The sequence below is a fragment of the Camelina sativa genome, chromosome 12, assembly GCF_030686135.1.
Source record: "Camelina sativa cultivar CO46 ecotype springtype chromosome 12, ASM3068613v1".
Classification (NCBI taxonomy): Eukaryota; Viridiplantae; Streptophyta; class Magnoliopsida; order Brassicales; family Brassicaceae; genus Camelina; species Camelina sativa.
Window position 1 is genome coordinate 9,234,923 of NC_141891.1, and position 22,142 is coordinate 9,257,064.

A 22,142-nucleotide genomic window follows, 5' to 3' on the forward strand; every position below is an offset into this window, starting at 1 on the left:
ATACTGTCCATGTTTTGTCTTCGGTGGACCAAACCCAAACCAAAGGTCGATGTCCATCTATTGATACTGCCCATGTTCAAGGATTCGAACCTCCTCCTACACCCCCAAGATGCAATATGTATGAGTTTGCTGTTATTTTCTCAACTGCTCTCGGCATTCTTTCCTTCCTCCTGGCATTCGGTACCACAATCAACAACCTTACGAGGTAGACATGTATGTTTGTTGTCTTTCAGCTTTTTGTCGACCTTTTGTTTGTAATTTGTATGTTTTTCTGCACAAGGGTATTTGTGATGGACATGTGTTTCGCTGTATGAGTTTGTCTATCGTCTGCTGTATGTATTCATGTCCGCTTGTGGTCCGATGGACATGTGTTTCGCTGTATGTTTTGTCTATCGGCTTCTGTATGATTAACAGAAGCCTACCTACCTATCTGTCTATCTCAATTTGTGGTCAATCAAAATTCAACTTTTTCTTTTGTACCACAACCAACAACCTTATGAGGCAGACATGTATGTTTGTTGTATGAGTTTGTCTATCGACTACTGTATGATTCTCTGTCAACTTGTGTTCCGATGGACTTGTGTTTCGTTGTATAATTTTGTCTATCGGCTTCTGTATGATTTAACAGAAGCCTACTTACCTATTATTTTTGTCTATCTGTTCATGCTCGTAGTCCACAACCGCACAGCCATTAATGTCTCCCCTCCACTCTACTAATTTCTACTCCATTTGAATTCTCTCACGTGTGTGTTATTGTGTTTGTAGACAAAGGGCAATTTCGTAATCTTGCACGTAGTGGTCCCTACGAAACTGGCAATTTGAACAAGAAAAAAAAAACTGGCATTTTCGACGAGTTTTAAGGGGAAAATGGCATTCTTGATAAAAATCCTCAAAACATAAGTATCAAACCGGTAAAATTGAGGATTTAGACATTGATAAATTAAACCGGATTAGTTTTCCGGTTAATTAAACCCACTGGTTTATTTAGTCGTGCTCTTTTTGTTCTTCCGTCAACGTCATTCATCGTCTTCCTTAAACCCTAATAAAAAATCTCTCCCTTCTTGAAGCTATGGCGGCCTCTGAAGACAGAGCAGATGAAAACGATGAAATTTCCTTCAAAGATGGCAACACTGATATCTCCCAACAGCTTATGGACCGTTACGGCAAGTCCTCAGCCTCGCAGCACCGTCATCTCGTCGCCACCGCCGTCGCTATGCGCTCCATTCTCACCTCTGAGTCTCTTCCGCCGTCTCCTCCTGCTTTCTTCGCAGCTGCTATATCCTCAGTGGATTCTTCCACGGAGGACCCCATGGCGGTTTCTGCTTTGCTTACTTTCCTGTCCATAGTCCTTCCTCTGGTTCCTTCAGGAGAAATTTCAGCTACTATGGCTCGAGATGCTGTAGCTGTTTTGGTAAACCCAATTGATGGTGGGGTTGATAAATTAGGTGTTGCGAGTTTGAGAGCTGGCGTGAAGTGCATTGGGACTTTGCTTATTGGTTTCTGTGATTTGGATGATTGGGAATCTCTTCAAATTGGGTTTGGTTTACTTCTCAAGTTCGCCATTGATAAACGTCCCAAGGTATTCACTTTTGGGTTTCCCACTTCCTAGAATTGCTGGAATGAATCACTACTGTCTATAGAATGACCGTTTTCTTGATTAATTCTGTTAAAGTGTTGAGCTTTGCAGTTGTATTGCTATCATATTGTGATGATAATCTTGGTTTGTGTGTTTTGGTCTGTTAGGTTAGAAGATGTGCTCAAGAGTGTTTGGAGAAGCTATTTGGTTCTCTACAATCATCTACTGTTGTAAAGGAAGCAAGTAATACAGTTTATGCTTTACTTAAAGAGTATAAGCCTGTTCTATCTGACTTAAGCTCAAAAAAGATTGATGAGGGTGCTAAGGTTGACTCAACAATGAGGTCTGAGGACGCAGAGGCTGCCCATGTGCTAAATGTGCTCAGTGCTACTATTCCGTTTCTCTCTGCCAAAGTTAGTTCTAGAGTTTTTTCGGAACTTTGTAAGCTTATGGGTTCTCAGTTTTCGCCGTTGACGAGGCAAATTCTCAAAGCGATTGACACTATCTTCAAGAATTCAGAAGATACAACTGTTGTTCCTGAGATAGAAGGACTTGTAACTTCTTTGACTAGTTATTTATCTTTACACGACAAGAATCCTGCTGACACGATCGTGCATGTGACCACCCTATTAAAAAGTGCGTTGGAGAAAGCCTACTCAGTCGAACCAACATTATGTCTAAAGAAACTTCCGCTAGTTTGTGGGTCATTGGCAGGTTTGTTCACTCTCTAGCTTTCAGCATATATCTCTTTTGTTCTTCATTGTGTGCTTGGATTTCTGTATATATGTTATGATGAATTCCAACGTTCAATTCCTCTGCTGTAGGCCTTTTGACTTCCACGGACGACGTTGCATCCCAAGCCTCAGTTATATTAAAAGACTTGATCAGTAGCCACATCGATACAAATGAACTTCTAATCGAGGGAAGCTTGTCTTGTGAAGATGAGGATAATGTAACGAGTGGGGACGATATAAATGCAGCAATGTCTGTATGCTCTGTCTTTCAGAGTGCCCTAAACTCATGTGATGGAATTCCAAAGGAGCACATTTTAACTGTCATAAATCTTTTGATCGAGAAACTTGGTAGGTGTACTTTCACTCGGTGCTATATTTTGTCATCCTGAACATGTTATCTACACATCTCCTTATCGAAATATTTTAATTCTATCTTCCATTGTTTCAGGAGAGCGTTCATATATTCTTGCAAAGAATATCATATTAAAGCTTGCTGACTTGATGGAACATGCAACTGGAGATATGTCTAGCTCACAATATGTAAGTTACGAAAGTGCCTATTCTATACAGTTATGGACTTATGGTACTGGTTTCTTACTTGAAGAATATGGTTGGTTCAGAAATTTGTGAGTTATTTTTGAACGTCCCAGTGGATAATAGTGATACTCAATGCTGTATTCAGTTACATTCTATGATTTGGAATCGAGAAAAAGACATCTTGATCCTCATCGTATATCTATGTTAGCAGTTTTTTACGATATAAAGAGTCTATCTATACTATTTGATTTATACTAGATTGGACTTATCTGCAGCTTCAGCAATGCATTGGGTCTGCAGTGGTTGCAATGGGACCAGTAAGGCTACTGAAACTTCTTCCTATCACTCTTCATGCTGAGAGCCACTCATGCACAAATGCTTGGCTAATTCCTGTCTTAAGAAAATATATCATTGGAGCATCTCTTGAGTATTATGTCGATCACATTGTTCCACTTGCAAAATCACTGATGCTTGCTTCTAAAGGAGGTACTCATCTATACCGACAATAAGAATTGCATTTACATTAGATGGAACAGACTTTTCCTATCTTCTCGTCCTTTGGGTTTTTGTTTGCATATCAGGGCTTAGTATACTATTCTGCCACTTGCTTTAACATCATGCGAGAATGTAGTTAACCGAGGGCACGATCAGTTGATAATTTCTCTATGTGTTTGGTGATTTTTCACTAACATTTATTCATATGCTTGTTTGTTAGCTAAAAAGTCAGCTCACGGCAAAGAGTTGCGGGCCTATGGTCATGAACTTCTGAGACTGTTACCTGCCTTTTGTAACTATCCAGTTGATGTGCCCCAACAATTTGGATCGTTGGCCAAACTGATGGTTAAATTTATTAAAAATAAATCTTTCATGCATGAAGCCGTGGCCCTTTCTCTACAGGTGAGTTCCTTTGTATTTCATTAATGTTAGGGTGAGCTGACAGCTTGGCAATCTCATTGAAATTTTCCTTGTTTAGATCCTTGTAAATCAGAATAAAAGAATGCCTAAGCCCAGTACAGATATGGACGAAGCAACAGCCATAAGTGAAGATGCAACAACAGAACTGGAAAGTAGATTCCACTATTCGAAGAAAGCTTCAACGAAAAACATGAAGGCTTTGGCATCAAGCTCGACAGAGTTGCTTCAGACTCTTGTTGATGTATTCACTGCTTCAGACACAGAGATCAGTGCAGACTTTAAGGTTTACAAATTTCCTTGTTATTCTCTGCATTTCAAACTTATAACAAATTGGTTTAAGGTCCTCCATTGTAGTCGGATTAGAGAAAAAAACTTCACACATATCGTAGATATCTTTTGCTAGGGAAAAGCATTTTCAAAGAATTTTTGGCTTCTATATCTGTCAATTTCGTCGGCACAGTTCTATGTGGTCTTTTAACTTGAGAGAATGAACTTTTGATTGACCGAAGACAATATTTTATAGTTAATGTTCTTGTAATGGCAGGCTGCAATTGGATGCTTAGCTTCTACTCTGGATTCGTCAGTTAGGAAAAAGATTCTAATTTCTTTGCTAAATAAGTTTGATCCTGCTGGTGAAAGCGAGACTGAGGGGAAGGTCAATCAATCGAATGATTCAATCGATGAAGAAAAAGAAACCTGCAGTGCCACAAAGACACAGTTAAAGAGGTACAATTCAACTTATAATATGTGCCCTGTTAGATTTACTTTTATCATGAAACTAATCCTCGTAAAATCTCTTGTTCGACTTGTTAAATTTCTTAATACCATTAGCCACTGTTATAGCATGAAATCCATGTGTATATCAAGTTAAATTTCCTCTTCTCCTATAACTCGTACGACCTTTTTTAATGGCATTTGCTTGCAGGAGTGCTGTGCTGGATCTTGCATCTTCATTTGTTGAAGGAGCCCAGGAAGACCTTATTGAGTTGATTTATAATCTTGTTCGCCAAAGTTTTCAGGTATGTTTCTAAACTTGAGCGTAGAGAATTTTCCAATGTAGAGGCTAGTCCATGAGCTTTTTTGATTTTAGGCCACCGACGAGGCTGATCTTTGTGGGGCATATGATACTCTGAGCAGAGTTCTACAGGTTGGTTAACTTCATCGAAGCTTGTTACAGTAGCTCTTATACTGTTCACTGGGTGCTCCTCATGCTTATGTGGCTTTGCCCTTGTTCGTGCAGGAACATGGTTCGTTTTGTTCATCTCATTTTGCAGAGGTGATAGAGATGTTACTCAGCCATAAAACTCCAGAGGATGCAGCGTCTTCTATAAGTCGATTTGCATGTCTCCACGTTCTAATGGCTCATGGAATTCAGGTGGAATTTTTTTACTTTTGTATAAATTCTAACTTGATATCAGTAAATATCCATTGCTTGAGTATATATATCCTTCTTTTTTTTGTGCAAACTCTTGAGTATATATATCCATGCTCTGTTTTATAAAACTTATAATTCGGTCTTGGCTTTTGGAGAAAATTACTGATATTTCGATGTTTTCTGCAGTCAAGCACCGAGGAGGAGAATGAGAAAGCGTTCCTTATTCTGAACGAGATAATCCTGACACTTAAAGATGTAAACATACTGTTTGCTTCGTTGATGTTTCAGTTTCTTGGTGCTTAGGAGACAATACAATTTCTCAACAAAATTAACATTCTTGTGCATTATCTTGCGTTTTGCATATACAGGGCAAAGAAGAACATAGGAAAGCAGCTTGTGATGCACTGGTTATGGTATATACCACCCTGAAAAATTCATCCTCTATCAGCAGTGATGAACTTTGTCCCAAATTGATTAACATGGTAAGTGCATGAGATGAGCTCGCCATAACATTTTTCAGTTCACTTCATTATTTCTCAAATGACCAATCAGCATCCATGATTTTTCAGATAACGGGTTATATTGATGGATCATCGCCGCACATAAGGAGTGGAGCAGTGTCTGCATTATCTGCTTTGATATACAAAGACCCTGAGATCTGCCTATCGTCACCTGAGATTCTTTCATCTGTTTTATCGTTGCTTCACACCAAATCCATTGAGATTATAAAAGTAAGTCTACCTTATGCCTTTTTAGTCTGACCCCAAGATGTTGTTACTCTACGTATTATGTACTTTTGGTTTTTCTCATACGTCTTCATATATCTCCAGGCTGTTTTGGGTTTTGTGAAAGTTTTAGTCTCAACATCGCAAGCCCAGGACTTGCAGAGTCTACTGCAGAACCTCTTATACGAAATTCTCCCCTGGTCGTCTGTTTCGAGACACTATTTTAAGTCAAAGGTAATAATGAGAATAGTCCTTGACTCTAGTTTCCAAGTGATTTTCAGTTCAACTCCTACAAAACGTATAATTTGCCTTACGAAAAATGTGCATTTAGGTAACGATCATAGTTGAGATTATGGTAAGGAAGTGCGGCACCCGCGCAGTCCAATTAGCCACACCAGACAAGCACAAGAGTTTCATCCAGACAGTTTTAGAGGTTTTTTCTCTCACCCTCTGCTAATTTTCTTGAAGATCTCAAATTGAATCAATTGAAAGAAACGTTTTCCATCATCTTGGAACTTTCATCTTAATGTGCAGAACCGTTCGGGGAAATCGAGAGACAAAGAAGAGACCAATGATTCACAGACTACATCCACTGATCCATCCAGAGAGTAAGAACATTTAGAACAGCAATAATAATCCGAGATCAAGAACACATCTAATCAAATCATTGCTTGCTCATTATATGCATAAATAATAATTGGTTCGTTTTTTTACAGGCCGCGGAAAAGAAATTACAGAGAAGCTTCATCAGAAACTACAGCCAAACAAGACGGCAACAAATTCAAACGGCAAAAGGGAACACATCAACGACACACACCTGCTTCCGACATTAGTGGAAGTAGAACAGGACAACAGCGTTATGGTAACAGAAGCTTCGGAAAACATAGGGAAGCTTCTGGAAACAATCACAAGTCAGGAAAAGATACACGAAAGCCACAGAAGAACAGATTCAGGAAAGCACAATGAATCTATAATCTCAGTCAATAGAGTTTTTGCAGTTATCATATACCGGAAACAGTAACATTGGTGTGTATGTATACGATTTGTAGATTATACACATCAAGATTTTTGAAAGATTAGTTTTTAAGACTAAAAATGGCCAAAGAAAAGCTTTTTGTTACTCTTATTGAAGATTTACAGACTAGATTGCAGGAGCTTGATCAAGCACTGAAACAATCTCAATCCTGCTTCTCACCAATCTATGGAACACTTGCCTCACTTGTACCTGCAAATCATCCAATCCCACTTCCATTCCCAAGCAAACCTCCTCCAACTCATCCACCTTCTCCGCAACTTCCACCTCCTCTTCTTTATCTGCCGGAAACCTAAACCTCTCGGTGAACTCCAGTAAAGATACCCCAATCCTCTCCATCCTCTGCATCTCCTCCATCAATCCACCACCACCACAACGCTTCTCCTTACGTTTCATCTCTTCACCAATCCTCTCCTGAATATAAACAGCAGCGCTAGCCCAACTCTGGTGTTTCGGAAGTGGCAACGGCGCCGCAGGAAGGCTGCTTGTCTGACAAGGAACCGCCGCCACAAACACCCACATCACCAGAACCATAACACTGCTCATTATGTAAACCGGCATTGCCGGTCCAGAAGCTTCCGCTCCACGTGGCAGCACTAGATTGGCCGCCATCGCCTGAATCTGCTTCGTCGCAGACCAATTCTTGCCGACGTGGCCAGATGATCCACCTCCTCCAGTGACGTTGCTGCGCGGTCCAAACGACCAAGACCTCGACGTTGTCCTACGTTGGTTACTACTGCCACCACTACCACTTCCTCCGCTGTTTCTATCTCTCCTCTCTTCAGCGTTTAACCCAACGAGGAGACTCGTCAACGCACGCTTAGCTCTACGAACGCCTCCTTCACATAACGGCCGTTGCTTAAACGCCATGACAGCAATCTCAGCGAAACGTCGACTCTGTCTAACGGAATCAATCCCGGCAACAACGGCGTTACATAAATCCAACGCCTTTAGAATCCGATCAAGCAATTCCGACAAAGCCCTTTCTAAAAACGGAGATTTCGAGATCTGGGTCATGCTCAACACCGCCTTGAACTCAGCGTCACAGGACATTAAAACATCTAGGAGACTCTGTAACCAAGGGATCGAAAGAATCGGCTGAGAGACAGCGTCGGAGGAAGAAGAAGGCGGCGGTTGAGATGGGATTAACTCAGAGAAACGCTCAGCGACGTGTTTCTGGAAATACTCGATTTCTTCGAGTTCTTGCTCGTGGTTAACGTCCATGGAGACGATCTGGTTGCGGCGGATGCTGATTCGACTCAGAAATGAGCCTTGGTAATCAGTCGCCGGAGCCATCTTAGCGTGTAGTCTGTGTTGTGATATGAATCAAATGAAGCAACAGTGAGTGAGAATAAATGGATTCCGGAGATAAAGGAGAGATTTTTTTTTTTTTTTTTTGTGAAGAAGAATGGGGCAAAAAAGGGGTTTTGGGATTTTAAGATGAAAGTGATGACGATGATGATATTTAATTTAAGGAAGGAACCGAAATGGTGCTAAACATGTCTTGTCGGAGAGAGAAGACAATTAATTAGTAGCTCTTTTATTTGTTTATTTTTCATTTTTGGGGACTCGAGAAGTGAAGAATATTCGTCTTTGGTCTCTTTTAGGACCTTTTCTATTTTTATATCCTCGTGACATCATTTATTTCCAAAATCGTAAAAATAAAATTGGTATTTAGGAAGAGGAAAAAGTCTTTTTTTTTCACTGCATATCATTCGATAGGAGTCTAAATAATATACGTGAAAGTCATATTTCTCATATAAATATATTTCAAAAAAAAAAAGTGAAATAATTGGATTTATACTTTGTCCTAAATGTTTATTTTTTTGACTACTGATGTCACATTCGTTAAGTCGTATGATACGTCATTTTTTATTTTATTTTGATTAGTTTGTTCATCAGAATAATCAAATAATAAAAGGATAATATGAAGGAAAAAGCATGTTAGGGTGAACGATATGCAAAGAAACAAATACTTTCTGACATAGTGACATCCAACCGTCTCTCTAATTAAATTTCTAACGTATTTGTCACTAAAGCGGTGATAGTCAGTTAAAAATTTATAACATATTTAAAATTTGGATTTATTGAAAATTTAATTTGGTAATTTATGTTTCACCTAAAAAAAAGTCTCGTGGACATGATTTTTGAGCTTTCGCATGTGGCAACTTATGACAAAAGTAGAAAAAATAATAATCGGTTAATCGTAAGTAGTGAGTGCATTTTAAAGATTCTTCAATGTGGATTCAACTGTAACAAGACTCACTGGTTCATGATTTGTCAAAACTGTAACAATCACTCTATTATCACAGCAGGGTCAATTGTTTACACAATAACACAAACAGCTTTATATTTCTGTTTTTCGCTAATGAACAGCTTGACATTTCTGTCGGTCACCTATTACTTAGAATGTACCATAAGTGCATAGACCATGTATTTGTCTTGTCGAATGTGACATATTTGAAAGCATGTACTATCTCTAGAGAAGCCACCGATACGAATCATCGTCAGTAATTTTTCTTAGTACGCTATCAAACACATGATTAGACTATCAGGTGACAAGATTATATTATACTGTATATTCTATAAAAGCAGTGAGGCTCAAGATGACAAGATCATACTATTATATATTCTATAAAAGCAGCTCCTTTTAAAAAAATATTGTACTTATCTTTTGGGAACTAATTGATGCAAAGTAAAAAGCAGTGAGAACAAACGGAATGCTTTGAGCCTTCGACAAAAGTGACTATCACATCTTGGTTTTTTAGCTGTTGGAATCATTTGTTTATTTCTGTTTTCGAAGTTTTGATTCTTTATCATATACAGTAATTTTATATCGCATTTCAATTAATATTCCTTATAATTGACGAAATTATATATGAGAAAAGAAGAATATGAATAAAAGGTTGTACCAATTCATTACACATAATGTATCAAGTAACAAGAGAAAAAAAAAACAAGAGAAAAAAATCAAGTAACATATGATCTATATATAAAAAAAAGTAACATACGATCTAGAGAAAAAGTTATAATTGTGAGAAAATGTTATACCCATTTTGCAGCTATTAGTAAAAATTCAAGGATGTTGATAGGTTTTGAAGTTTTTTTTGTCAGTTATGATGATAGTTTCAGTAACAGCAATTAGTTAAAAACTCGGGACTTCACTAAGCTAGTTTAGTCTGAAGATCACACTATCTGGATTATAATTAAAAGAAGAAATCTCAAAAAGTTAAAAGCATACAAAAAAAAAAGAAAGAATCAGAGATGCTGATGCATCAACGTACTTTATTCTTTCGAAATCTCAAATTCAACACAAACGTATGATTCCCCACTGAGTTTCACGAAATCATAGGATTGCGAAAATTAATGTCGTCAGATAAGTGGAAGCGATAATTACGGGTGTCAAGACCTTGGTCCTTTACTCCTTTTATACGCTCATTTTAAAGTAATTTAATATGGTCGGTTGAGTTAACCGTTAATGACGGTTAGAATAGAACATAAAACAGTTTTATAACATTGTCGGTCCAATTTTGTACTATTGTTTACTCAAATACTATTTTCTTGCATCACTTTTTCGATTTGTATCTCTTACACACTAGAGAGCAATGATGAGAATGCCGTGGCAAAAAGTGATCATTAGCTTTTTATTCAAGAAAATTAATTAGTTATTAAACTTTAAACCATATACAGTACTATATTCTTATAGTTCCACAGATAACGCGCATAATCAAAATATCATATCTTCAATCTAATAAGTATACAGAACAAAAATGAATTATTCATCGTATCATTGTCACAAAAGCATTTTAACAAACCAAAAGCGACAATTAAGATTTATTATTAGTATAGTTGCTAATTTTTTTTTGTTTTTTGCCGTCACATGGCAACCACGAAAAGGAAATTAAACGCGTTCTTTTGGAGTTTTAAGAGGAATTTGATTAATGGATAAAATAGCAACATTATATTAGTCATTTCGTTGATAATAGTTTTGTTCTAACACACTACAAGATGTAGTCAAGGTCAAAGAAAAATACACTGTAAGTAACGGCAGATTGATAGGGTTGGGTGCATTTTTTTTTTCTTGGCTGCACCTGCATGTGATTTTACTTTCTTTTTAATCAGTGAAAAGTTGGTAAATGATTAGGCAGAGGTTTTTCATTTTCAACAAGTTAAATTGGATAACAAAATTAACAAGAAAAAAAATGGAACTTAATTGAATAAATCTTTTAACGATGGGCCGGGCTAAATCGTGATAAGGCCTAGACTTGCACCATATTTCTCAATCCTGGAGATTCATCATATAAACGGGTCATGTCTTCATGACTTTTGGCGATCGTCCCACCCCACATAACACTACTTTACTTTACTGCCATGAACTTCCCTCAATTCATGATTTGATCATGCTATATATTGCTCAAAGAGTTCCTAATCGAATTTTCTTTTGTTATTATGGTAGCTTTATCCAGCCCTTTTGATTTGAAACCACTATTTCCATTACACCGATATTGTTGCCAACATATATTTAGAGGAGGGGTATTGAACTAATATTTTAAAGGATTGCAGAGGATTCTTAAAATCTTTTGTTATTCAATTAAGAATTTTTAAAAATCTTATGAAATCCAATGTTATTCAACTAAGATTTATGTAAATTCCTTTAAAATAATTCAGAATCCCTTGTTATTCAATCAACAATTTATAAAACCAACCTTAAATCTTCTGTTATTCAAAATATCACAACTTTTTTTTAGAATGATACTTTGAATGATTTTAGGAGACTTTCTTTTGTTTTTTAGTTGATAAATACCACTCTCAAAATCATATCCTTTGAAGTAGAATTTTGAAGGATTAAAAAAAAAAAAGAGATGAACGATTTCTGCAAACCTTCAATCAAAATATATTTTTCTGGGAGAGAAGGATCGATTACATTCATGAATCAAAACACCAACATCTCTGTTTGGTAAGCTAGCTGCGTTCGTCGCTTTAGGTGCGTATTCTCTCTCGCTCTCACACATTTGTTTGACAGTCAGTCTTCCAGACCATAAATAATTCTTCAATATATGACAGTTCAAAAAAATTCAGACGGAGGAGGCAAAAGAGTCAGGTACGGAGCTCAAGGCAAGGGCCTCATCTTGGAATAGGTTGTGAGGTGCTGAATAAGACTGATGGTATGTGCTTTGACTGAAATGATAGTTACTTGTTTTTGTAGTATCGGCTTCTTTTGCTATGAGAGCCTCTCTTAGTTTTTGAAGTTACAAGTAATTTACGTTTTTATGTGCATTCGACAACTTTGGATCATTTGTCACAGGTTTACTTTTATATTCAGATGCTCATTCTGCTAGAAGTGAGAAGAGCCGAATACCACCTGGAAAGCATTATGAAAGAAATGGGGGTGCTGAGTCTGGTCAAAGAGTTCCTCCTGGCACGAGTCCTGCAGATGTGCAATCATGCGGTGATCCAGATTATGTGCAGTCGATAGCTGGAAGTACAATGTTGCAGTTTGCAAAAACGAGGAAACTGTCTATAGAACGGTCGGACTTGATGAAGTATGTTTGATGCTGCTGTCGTTCTCTGGGAAATTGGGCTCAAAGTTGGCTACTTGCATATTGCATTATTTTGGATATGTTCTGGGAAAGTGGCCGTAACTTTTAAACTGTAAATCGAAATCATCATCTGCTTTTTCCTGTGTTTTAGTATGACTTTTGTTGATATTTCCACCAAATTTCATAATTTCTGGGTTATTTTGCTACTTCATTTGTGCTCTGCATCAAAACCGATGAAAAGACACAATTTTGTGATATTTTGGTTTATTTTGCATGTTTTATATCCTGAATTGTGGTAAAACCTTAACTAACCGTTAAAATCACGATCTCACCGTTGAATATTTAGGTTGTCGTACCGTGAAGCTCCCCACCAAATCTCAGCTCGATCAGGTAAGTTTTGGACCACCAAACGCTGTTCCAAGGAGATAACCTCGAATTTGATTTCTAGGGTTGCAGGTTCGTACTGTTTCAGATATTTCTTACGCAGGAAGCAAACCACATAACTTCTTGAATATAACTCCAATCGGACTTCCGTCAGTTTCTACGAGCTCATGGCTTGATATTGAACGCGCTGGTGATTTTAGATTGATAAACCGATGTCAAATCCGGCGTCCGAGGAGCCTCCAAAGTCGCCTCTTCAAACTGTTCTTATTTCCTTCTTAACTCTTTCTTGTTCTTCTTTTCTCCACCTTCCACTTACTCCGGCGTTGCTCCTCCACCACCACCGAGGCTTTCCACGGCCATGACATGGATAAACAGACCCCACCAGTGTTCCCAAAAGCTCCATGACGTCTACTTCTCTCCCCTCTCTACACATCCCATGCTTTCACAAAGTAAACCAAAATATCACAATTTTGTATGTGTCGTTGAAAATATTTGAGTCAAATTTTCCTTTTTTTGTATTGTGAAATATTCTAAAGTCATCCAAAGTTTATAATAAAATCTCACAAAATCACATTTCATTTTCTTTCTTTTTAATTTAAAATCTTTAAAATAATCAAATCTTCTAAAATCTCATTAAAATCTTTCAAAATTTTAATATATTAAAATCCTACAGAATCCTTTGAAAATCAAGTTCAATACCCCCTCTTACTAATCACAGCATATAAAGCTGTCATTTACTGATTGGCGATATTTTGAGACTGTATCAAAGTAATAATATAATCTAATCCTTGTAATAAACAAGAAATAATTGTAGATCCGATCCTATCTCTATTAATGAATAATAATATGGTAGAAATATATATTTACTTATTACTGTCTTTAATAAAAGATTAAAATCTATCCTTATAAATAAATTCTCGAATATTCATTTATCTGTAGTATAGAAAACGAAATCCAAACTTTGACTCAAGATTTTGAAGATACTGTATATGTAATTGACTTTTAGGTAATTACTTATATATATATATATATATATGAGAATTTATTCCTTCTTTCGCCTTCCCGTCACCAACTTAGCTACCATAAAACCCATATTTCATTTGGCTCTGACCATTTTGTAACATCTCATAATCATTAAGAAGAAAACACGTACAAATGGGCATCGTTCGACTTGTTTGCATGATAATCTTTTCTCTTTTGATATCATTCCTTCTTTCGCCGTCTTCGGCCATGGACCTTCCCGTCACAACCAGCGGTATCCCGCGCCGGAGCAACGAGGAGGTTGGGTTTATCTTCCAAACGTGGATGTCGAAGCACGGGAAGACTTATACCAATGCTCTCGGAGACAGAGAACGGCGTTTTCAAAACTTCAAGGACAACCTCCGTTTCATTGACCAGCACAATGCTAAGAACCTCTCTTACCGTCTTGGTTTGACTCAGTTTGCTGACCTAACCGTCCAAGAGTACCAAGACCTATTCCCTGGACGCCCTATACAGAAACAAAGGCCCCTCAGAATTAGTCGTAGGTATGTACCACTCGCCGGAGATCAGCTTCCTGAGTCAGTTGACTGGAGGCAACAAGGTGCAGTGTCGGAGATTAAAGACCAAGGCAACTGCAGTGAGTACTTTTACTTGTCTTAACATTCATACCCAAATACTCCTACGTTAAATGTAATATAGGCTTAATCGTTTAGCAAAAATATAGGCTTAATCGTTTTTTTTTTTGCTTGTAGATAGCTGCTGGGCATTCTCAGCTGTGGCAGCAGTGGAGGGTATAAACAAGATCGTGACAGGAGAGTTAATATCATTGTCCGAGCAAGAATTGGTCGACTGCAACGTGGACAACCACGGTTGTAATGGAGGCGGCCTAATGGACAAAGCTTTCCAGTTCCTTATCAATAACAATGGTCTTGATTCAGAATTAGATTATCCATACCAGGCCGTTCAAGGCTACTGTAGCCGCAAACAGGTTCACCTATATATTAGAGCTATCGTAACTAAAAACACTCACATATATATATAATATATAAATGCTTATATACTTCAGTACCTAATTCCAATTTTTGTTTTTGGTACGTTTTAGTCTACATCAAACAAGATCATCACTATTAACAGCTACGAGGATGTGCCAGCAAATGACGAGATTTCCCTACAAAAGGCGGTTGCTCACCAGCCTGTGAGTGTTGGAGTTGACAAAAAATCCCAAGAATTTATGCTCTACAAATCGGTATTTTTATCCCACCTTTAAAATTCATTGTTTTTGGTTAGTTGAATCCGAATATATCAATTAATCAATAAACTTGTATATACGTACGTTTACATGTTTGATGTCATTCAGGGTATATTTACTGGACCATGCGGGACAGATCTTGACCATGCAGTTGTTATCGTCGGGTATGGTAGTGAGAATGGTCAAGACTATTGGATCGTGAGAAACTCGTGGGGCACGGTGTGGGGAGAGGCTGGCTACGCTAAGTTTGCTCGTAACTTTGTAAATCCAACAGGTCTATGTGGGATTGCGATGGTTGCTTCATACCCTATCAAGAGTCCGACTTCCTAAGCATGAGATTAAGTAACCATGTGTACGTTTGAGTAAACTGTAATGAGTGCATGGAAAATTTTAGATGTTTTATTCAGATGTGCCATACGGCCCATACTATTCCCATTTAGTAAAAAAAGGCTTATTAGGCCCTTAATGTAGCATATCATTTGGTCGTTTAATGTAGATTAGTGTCCAATATCGGACCACGTCATCATTTAATTTAATATATAACATATCATTATATCAAAGATATATAGTAAGATTGGTTGACAAACAACATATTGTAAAGAAAGACTCGATCGATAAAAGAGCGCGAACTATTATTGTTTATGAACAGAATCATTGATTAAATATTTGGTACGTAGTACCATTTAAGTATTTAACCGATATCCATGAGCATATTAGCAACACTATGCTGCTCACCTAAATCAATTTTGCTTTGTCTTCTTTTTCCCACGTTCAGTTTGTTTGACTAGGACATAATTAAACAGATCAAGGATAGATATAAAAAAATCATATATATGGTGTTTCCTAGGAAAATTAGATGGTGAAACGCGTAATGTGAGGCGGGTCAAAGTTTAATGGATAAATTTTGATATACTATTTAAGTAACCAAGGTTAGTAGTGTAAGTATAGACTCTTTGGTTGAATTAATTATCTTTATCATTCTCAAACTTTGTATCCACTCTAACAAGCATAGTGAGATCCTAAATACATTGTTCAAGATGGAGATTACGAATTACAACAAGGATCAAGTGTTCATCAGTTTCCGTGGAAAAGACGAACGGAACGGATTACTAACTCATCTCAAACAGAAGCTGGTAGATCGCAATGTGAAAGTGTTCACCGACGACAATGTGACTGGACTTAACGGCTCGACAATCTTTTCGGACACATCCGAAAGTCAAGGATCGCGATTGTGATCTTCTCCAAGAGCTATGCGGAGTCAGTTTGGTGTTTGGACGAGCTAGTGATGATCAAGAAATGCATAGAGACGGAGAAGCTCAACGCAGTCATACCAATCTTCCATAAGGTTAAGGTTTCGAGTGTTAAGAAACAGAGCGGGAAATTTGGAGAGAAGTTTCTAGCTTTGCAAAACTCTTTGCTTGCTGAAGAAGTCAATAAGAAGAAGATTAAGCTTATTAATTCCAGGATCAAGAGATGGAAGAAAGCTTTGAAGATCGTCACTGGAATGGCTGGTTTGACTTATGACAGGAAAAGGTATGATTTGGGACATGACCGAAGTGTTTAGTTAATTACATCTTTAACTTAAACTGTTTGTTTGCAGTCCTGAGTTGGCTTTTGTGGAGAAAGTCGTTGAAAAGGTGAATATGAATCTAGCCAATATTGCAACAGAGGAAGGACGTAATAGTACTACGGAAACTACTGAGGTGTGTTCTTACTTCTTTAAATGAGTAGTTTTTTGCCTTAAAGCAGACATTGTGTAAGTGTTAAACCTCTTTATTGCAGACATCACTAGGAACTCAATCAAACCAGATTATTTATAATGTCAATCAGTTAAACATAAACATCCAGCTCCATCGTTCAAAGAGCTCGGAAGCTCTAAGACGGAGCTATAATTCTGAAGGCCATAACAAGGTCTCTCTCTTAGTGTCTCTCTGAGAATTTTTTTGTTTTTGTTTTGTTTTGTCTATAAACTTCATATAACTACGTTTTGTGACCGATACAGAGTATTGATTTGAAGCCTTCGTCCCCTACTCTTAGACGCACCGCCTCAGATCTTGACCATAGAGATCAATATGGCCCATTTCCTTGTAAGCTCAGCTCATTACATAGACCTGCATATGTCGTCTGGATATTTTACTAACCACTTGACTTTAAAAATCGACAGTTGAAGCGCTCATGGTTCCAAGGCAGAAAGAGAATCAACTGAGCATTGCCAATATTTTCCCCAAAAAAATAAAGACGTGGGACAACTTGCATTTCGTCTCTGCGTTACTGTTCGGAGCTTTGTTTGTGTCTTACATGATGCGGAGCAAAAGATGATCCAAAAGAAATCGCGGAAATGAACCTTCTGTTGCAAGCAACTGAGCATCTGATTTATTTTTACTTGTTTCTTAAGCAAAGGCTATGTACTACCGTCTTGAGAGAGTTTTTTTTTCTCTCTTTCTAGTTCATATCAATAAGGAAAGTTTGACTTTGAAGATTTAACAGAAGAAGCTGCAAATAGAGAATGCTAGAGTAGAGGTTGAAAGAGACGTAACTAACTAAGTAGTGAGATATGATAGAGAATCCAATCTTTGCTCAAATGAGTCTAAACATTGTTATTGGATCACCTAGTTTGAGTAATGGCAACGTGATTTGGTAGAAGTGTGATAACCTTAATAATGGTCATACAACACATATGTTACATGATCCTAAAATCCCAAAATCTACGAGTTTGCAAATCTGGAGACAATTCATAACTAGATTTTGAAGCGATTTTTTTTGCAAACAGTCACATTTTTTTTTTAATTTGAAGTAAAACAATTTGGTTATGAGATTTTTTTTTTTTTTTTTTTTTTTATGGAGTCAAAGTGTGTTTAGTCCTGTTTGGAGTCCCAGTTTCACTCGGTAATTAACATGGTCAAAGCAAATACGATCTTCTAAATAATTAACTATACCACTAATAATAAATTAATAGTAATTAACTAAGCTTTAGTTAGTAGAGACTTTCTGGAAGACTTTTATCGATCATCATCACTCTCAATACTTTATATATTACTTTAATGGTAAGCTTATCTAACTGATGAATTAATTATGTTTTGTTTTAGTTTATGATTTTAATAGTTGTTTCCTCTACTAACTTATTTGCATTGTGTGATTACATTAGTCTAGCACAGCTCAAACTAGATCAGATTCTTTAATTATAAGATAAAACTGCTGCATGATTATTATTTTTGTTTCGTAATATTCAAGTATATATATATATATATGAAACCTTCATTATTTGGTTGACTTTTTTCTGTCACTCTCCAACCTTTTCGGTTATATGATTACATCTAATAGAAGAACTGCTTGATTCTAGAATAATTAAGGATTCTCTCCCTAACAAGCAAATGTAGATCCAAAATAGTGTGTGACAATTTATCAAGTGTAGAGATTTCAAACTGTACCGTTTGTTTATCTTTTTTTTTTTATTATTGAGGATGACACGTTTCAGCAGAGCTACGGTTGCTACATAAATGGACCCATGTGCACGTATCACCCACATCTGGACATTTGGTAATAAAAAATTACAAAAACTTGAGACACTTTCAGTGTTTGACTTTCAATAGTTATAACATCCAAGACACATTACAATACATACACCTTCTCCTTGTACAATCAAGCTCTGTGTAACTACTCTCCGGTCTTCAATATTCATACTGCAACCATAACCAAAAATGAAGAACTCTTCCAAGTCTCAGAAGCCTCAAGTGTTCATCAATTTCAGGGGTAAAGCTCAAAGAAAAAACCTGGTGAGCTTTCTAAAGCCAAAACTAGAGGCAATCAGAGAAATCAAAGTTTTCATGGACGCTGACGAGATTAGAGGGAAGCCAATCACAACACTCTTCGAACGAATCAGAGAGTCAAGTATCGCACTAGTCATCTTCTCAGACAAGTACACCGAGTCATGCTGGTGCTTAGACGAGCTCGTTGAGATCAAGAACCAAATGGACAAAGGATCTATCGTTCCTTTTCCAATTTTCTACAAAGTGAAACCTGAGTCCGTCAAGTACCAGACTGGTCCCTTCGGTAATAATCTCCTCAAGACTGAAGATGCCATTCGCAAAAACGTTGACCGGAGAAACACTAGGTCAATACTTGAAACAGAGGATATGATTTGGGGATGGAGGCAAGCTTTAGTTTCCATAGGCGGCATAATGGGGTTAACTTATAATCATAAGTGTGACTCCGATTTCGTTGATGATATTGTGGTCCAGGTCAAGAAAATGTTATTGTTAGCCAATTTGTCTCCAAGAAATGGTCTTACAATCATAAAGAGACCTCAGATGCATCCTCAGGAAGAAGTAACGTCGTACTCGTTGTTACAAGCTTTAAACCTTAAGGAATCTGATCTTGAAGATATCAATGGCGTGGTTTCCCAAGGCACTGATCGTTTGGTGTTTCTTGACCTGATCTCTCTTCAGAATCCTATCCTTACTCAACGACTAATGGAGCTAGTTCAAGCTAGAAAGATTCTCTTGGTGTTGTTAGGTTCTCTAGAATACTACAATAATGTTAGTTTCCTCAAACTCTCAAAAAAAAACATTTTTCTGAATTGTTGTAGCAAGTTAATTCGTATTATTGCTCTGCAGGGATTTACTTTTGACCGTCTCTTTCTACCTAAGAAACCTCAAGTAAGCTACTCTGATATGGTAGAGAGTAATGACAATCTGCGTAATAATCCCCAAGTAAGCTACTCTGATGCTGCTTTGACCTGCTGCTTGTCATTCTTATGTAACATACTAAAACGTACTGAAATGAAAATCGAAGACCCTCCATCTCCAAGAGTGTTCATCGGTCTCGGAGAAAAGCATCTAGGAAAGTTCCTAGTGACCTCTTTGAAAAGAGAATTGGAAACGAACCAGATAATAGTGTACTATTTAGAGGATGAGACGAGGAGCAGGATCCAAGAGTCAGGGGTTGCAGTAGTATTCTTCTCAAATAAGTACCCTAAGTCAGAAAAGTGTCTTGATGAGCTCGTTGAGATCAAGAAACTGATGGACGCAGGGCAAATCGATGCCTTCCCTGTTTTTTACGGCTTGAAGCATGAACCAGTTAGGAAACTGAACGGATGTTTCCTTAATAGGCTTCTCAAGATAGAGAATGAAGTGCGTAACAACATCAAGACGAGAGATGATAAGTCTGTGATTGAAACTGAAAAAAAAATCTGGGGATGGAGAGAAGCGATCTCATCCATTGCCTCAAGACCGGGTCTGAGCTATGAACTTAGGTATACAAATATATGCATGTGTGTGTGTTGCTTCTATGAACTACGAACTTGTTTCATTGTCTCACTAGTGTGCTATCTTTTTTGCAGCACTGATGACGTGTTCGTCAGTGATATTGTGACTAAGGTCAAGGAGCTATTTGCCTCTAGGGAGAAACAGAAGACAAAAGCAGCAACAACACTAGTCAAATCCCCTGATGCTGACTTATTCTACTCCAAAAATTCGTTTTTACAAGCTTTAAACCGTGACATTACAGACTTTGAAGGCTTCACAGATATCCCCAATGATCTTGTACTCCTGAGGCTTAAAGGACAGACTAATCTAGTGTTCCTCAAACTGAGTTCTCATGAAAATCTTGTTCGGTTTCAGAGTTCTGACTCATTCAAATCCATTACAGAGGTTTCTCTCCAACCCTAATTTTCTTCTCTTAGTCTCAAACAACTTTTGTGGCTTCTCATGACTTTCTTCAGTCTTTATTACTCTTCCAGGCTTTTGCTTTGAATTCTATGGATGTTATCAGATTTAGCGAGCCTTCTCTGGCCTTGGCATTAGAGTCCTATCAATCTCAGCAATGGTCTTAAAATGCGTACCACATTAAATAATTACTATGCTTCAAGTATTAATGCTTCATCTTAAACTAAAATTAACAGATGATACAATTTTGGCAGAAACAAATGTTTTCAGATGGATTTAGTTGGAGAGATGAGGCTCATAAAACACTTCTTCTTTGCTTCCTTGGGTATCAAGTTAAGCCTCTCAAATAATCATGAACGTGGACGGATATATTAAAACAATCTACGTGTATATGAGTAGTTTCTTCATTTATCCCGTTGAAGCTTTGTTTGCTACCTGTAATTTCTGATCTGTGAAGCCTAACTAGTCAACTGCGATCAAACATATGTTTCAGAGTAGAGTAAGCCTTAATTCCCTAGCTACCAAACAAATTGATCCTTTGGTACGCATTTGTGGACAGCGTTATCATATAATATATAATCCATTAGCCAAAATGAATAAAGACAATGAAAGATTTGGTTGACAAAAAAAAAAGAAAGACTCAGTGGTTACAATATTATTTGTTTATGATGACCAAAAGACCAGAGACTCCATAATAAACATGAAGCAATATATAATTCTTCGATTACATAATTTATCCTGCGTAACGACAGATTTTCTCGTTGTCACACTAATCAATTAAGGTAAAGAACCTAATTTTTTTAATGTAGCAGTTAAAGATGCAAGATGGACACAATTATCTAAAACGTCTACATTGTTGGATTGGAGATAATATCTCTTAGATATAAACTTCTTTTACTAAGGTAGATTTGTATATATAGAATTTATATCAATGTAAAATAAGAAGATTTTTGTACGAATCAAGTGTATAAATTTAACATTAGTCGTTCACTCGTTTGTAAATCTGTGTAGTAAATTCATATTTTGAACCATAGCAGAGTTACATTGGTCTCTGAATTTCATTACTACCACATTCCACTTCCACATATATAAACTGACAGTGACCCATGTGGACTTATTATTAATCGCGTTTTGGACATTTGGTAATATAAAATTATGAAAACATAGAAGAGAGACTTTGGTGTGTTGTCATTTTTCTCTGCAACCAAGCTTTGTCTAACTCTTCAACATTCATATTTTAACCATAATCCTAACCTAAATGACAAAATCTTCTCAGTCGCGGTCGCGGAAGCCTCAACTGTTCATAAATTTTAGGGGTGAGATCTACGAAACACATTGATGAGCTTCCTAAAGCAAAAATTAGATGAGATCGGTGATATCAATATTTTCAAGGATAAATGCGAGGTTAAAGGAAGTCCACTCTCAAGTTG

General features: G+C 37.2%; 3 protein-coding genes, 1 long non-coding RNA gene, 1 other non-coding gene and 1 pseudogene across 7 annotated transcripts; 4 read left to right on the forward strand and 2 right to left on the reverse strand.

Moving 5' to 3' along the window:
- The first annotated feature begins 921 nt into the window (after positions 1-921).
- LOC104731119 (uncharacterized) lies at positions 922-6,958 on the forward strand. The gene is made up of 18 exons (XM_010450389.3): positions 922-1,579; positions 1,744-2,290; positions 2,401-2,658; positions 2,759-2,850; positions 3,123-3,333; positions 3,563-3,744; positions 3,821-4,045; positions 4,307-4,488; positions 4,688-4,781; positions 4,853-4,909; positions 5,003-5,137; positions 5,324-5,392; positions 5,506-5,619; positions 5,707-5,868; positions 5,968-6,096; positions 6,194-6,295; positions 6,397-6,470; positions 6,579-6,958. Exons 1-18 carry the CDS (start codon positions 1,070-1,072, stop codon positions 6,826-6,828), a joined length of 3,393 nt encoding a protein of 1,130 aa, XP_010448691.2. The 5' UTR covers positions 922-1,069; the 3' UTR covers positions 6,829-6,958.
- LOC104731118 (protein ROH1A) lies at positions 6,811-8,191 on the reverse strand. Its single transcript, XR_015574770.1, has one exon. It is a non-coding gene; the product is annotated as a protein ROH1A (transcript).
- Positions 8,192-11,959: 3,768 nt separating this feature from the next.
- On the reverse strand, positions 11,960-13,359 carry LOC147930314 (uncharacterized). The gene is made up of 2 exons (XR_015575568.1): positions 12,748-13,359; positions 11,960-12,654 (listed from the first exon to the last, which is right to left on the reverse strand). It is a non-coding gene; the product is annotated as an uncharacterized LOC147930314 (long non-coding RNA).
- A 397-nt stretch (positions 13,360-13,756) lies between these two features.
- On the forward strand, positions 13,757-15,609 carry LOC104731121 (putative cysteine protease RDL6). Its single transcript, XM_010450390.3, has 4 exons — positions 13,757-14,437; positions 14,553-14,788; positions 14,903-15,046; positions 15,158-15,609. The coding sequence occupies exons 1-4, from the start codon at positions 13,975-13,977 to the stop codon at positions 15,377-15,379; spliced, it is 1,065 nt and encodes a 354-aa protein (XP_010448692.2). The 5' UTR covers positions 13,757-13,974; the 3' UTR covers positions 15,380-15,609.
- Positions 15,610-16,019: 410 nt separating this feature from the next.
- Positions 16,020-17,533, forward strand: LOC104731122 (protein PHLOEM PROTEIN 2-LIKE A8-like; annotated as a pseudogene). Its single transcript, XR_015575503.1, has 5 exons — positions 16,020-16,582; positions 16,650-16,752; positions 16,832-16,960; positions 17,052-17,136; positions 17,214-17,533. The product of XR_015575503.1 is annotated as a protein PHLOEM PROTEIN 2-LIKE A8-like (transcript).
- A 1,038-nt stretch (positions 17,534-18,571) lies between these two features.
- Positions 18,572-21,305, forward strand: LOC104731123 (uncharacterized). Of its 2 annotated transcripts, XM_019234073.2 has the most exons (5): positions 18,572-19,584; positions 19,663-20,300; positions 20,388-20,697; positions 20,787-20,872; positions 20,967-21,305. In XM_019234073.2, coding segments are annotated over exons 1-5 (1,872 nt in total). In that variant the 5' UTR covers positions 18,572-18,747; the 3' UTR covers positions 20,968-21,305. The 2 variants fall into 2 exon arrangements, with proteins under 2 accessions (XP_019089618.2, XP_010448697.2); XM_010450395.2 differs by having other exon boundaries at positions 20,787-21,014.
- The last annotated feature ends 837 nt before the right edge of the window (positions 21,306-22,142 follow it).

What these genes read in the sequence shown, in the direction of transcription:
- LOC104731119 (XM_010450389.3), top strand. Translation starts at nt 1,070, where the DNA reads ATGGCGGCCTCTGAAGACAGAGCAGATGAAAACGATGAAATTTCCTTC. An exon ending in GATGCTTGCTTCTAAAGGAG is followed by an intron (nt 3,334 to 3,562) that starts GTACTCATCTAT and finishes CTTGTTTGTTAG; the next exon opens with CTAAAAAGTCAGCTCACGGC. An exon ending in GACACTATTTTAAGTCAAAG is followed by an intron (nt 6,097 to 6,193) that starts GTAATAATGAGA and finishes ATGTGCATTTAG; the next exon opens with GTAACGATCATAGTTGAGAT.
- LOC104731121 (XM_010450390.3), top strand. Translation starts at nt 13,975, where the DNA reads ATGGGCATCGTTCGACTTGTTTGCATGATAATCTTTTCTCTTTTGATA. An exon ending in TAAAGACCAAGGCAACTGCA is followed by an intron (nt 14,438 to 14,552) that starts GTGAGTACTTTT and finishes TTTTGCTTGTAG; the next exon opens with ATAGCTGCTGGGCATTCTCA. An exon ending in AATTTATGCTCTACAAATCG is followed by an intron (nt 15,047 to 15,157) that starts GTATTTTTATCC and finishes GATGTCATTCAG; the next exon opens with GGTATATTTACTGGACCATG.
- LOC104731123 (XM_010450395.2), top strand. Translation starts at nt 18,748, where the DNA reads ATGAAGAACTCTTCCAAGTCTCAGAAGCCTCAAGTGTTCATCAATTTC. An exon ending in CTCTAGAATACTACAATAAT is followed by an intron (nt 19,585 to 19,662) that starts GTTAGTTTCCTC and finishes ATTGCTCTGCAG; the next exon opens with GGATTTACTTTTGACCGTCT. An exon ending in CATTCAAATCCATTACAGAG is followed by an intron (nt 20,698 to 20,786) that starts GTTTCTCTCCAA and finishes TTACTCTTCCAG; the next exon opens with GCTTTTGCTTTGAATTCTAT.